This window comes from Charadrius vociferus, unplaced genomic scaffold, assembly GCF_000708025.1.
Source record: "Charadrius vociferus isolate BGI_N301 unplaced genomic scaffold, ASM70802v2 scaffold59, whole genome shotgun sequence".
NCBI classification, from domain to species: domain Eukaryota; kingdom Metazoa; phylum Chordata; class Aves; order Charadriiformes; family Charadriidae; genus Charadrius; species Charadrius vociferus.
This window is the reverse complement of record NW_009661371.1, coordinates 8,754,620-8,755,120: the sequence shown is the minus strand read 5'-3', so window position 1 is coordinate 8,755,120 and position 501 is coordinate 8,754,620. Positions and strand designations below refer to the sequence as shown.

Genomic DNA, 501 nt, shown 5'->3' with positions numbered 1-501 from the left:
GGGGGCCCAGCCCCCCCAGCCTGCGGGGATGGGGCGGGGGGGCGTCAAGGAGGGGCAGCCAGCCCCAGGGGTTGCCCCGGAGCAACCTCCTCGCTCCCCCCACATTGGGACAGTCCCCCACCTGCCCGAAGGAGAGGAGGCCAGCAGGCCAGCGCCAGCTCTGGAGCCAGGCAGGGACACAGCCCAGGCGCAACCCATCCCTTCCCCATCCCCGAGGTCCTCACATTTGGGGCTGGATGGGTTGCCCCGGAGCAACCTCCTCGCTCCCCCCACATTGGGACAGTCCCCCACCTGCCCGAAGGAGAGGAGGCCAGCAGGCCAGCGCCAGCTCTGGAGCCAGGCAGGGACACAGCCCAGGCGCAACCCATCCCTTCCCCATCCCCGAGGTCCTCACATTTGGGGCTGGATCTCGGAGACCACGCGGAGGCAGTTGTCCTGTGAATGGTGAACTTCGTGGTAGAGGACCCAGGGGGGCAGGCGCTGGGGGGGGTGCCCGCACAC

The 501-nt window shown here is 70.1% G+C and overlaps 1 protein-coding gene across 1 annotated transcript in view; it reads right to left on the bottom strand.

Annotated features, from left to right (window-relative positions):
- Window positions 1-501, bottom strand: part of DQX1 (DEAQ box RNA-dependent ATPase 1) — a gene marked incomplete at its 3' end in the record, with an annotated part of 13,664 nt that overhangs the window by 4,044 nt on the left and 9,119 nt on the right. The window contains 1 exon segment of the mRNA XM_009893790.1: window positions 395-500. Coding sequence (XP_009892092.1) covers window positions 395-500 — 106 coding nt within the window.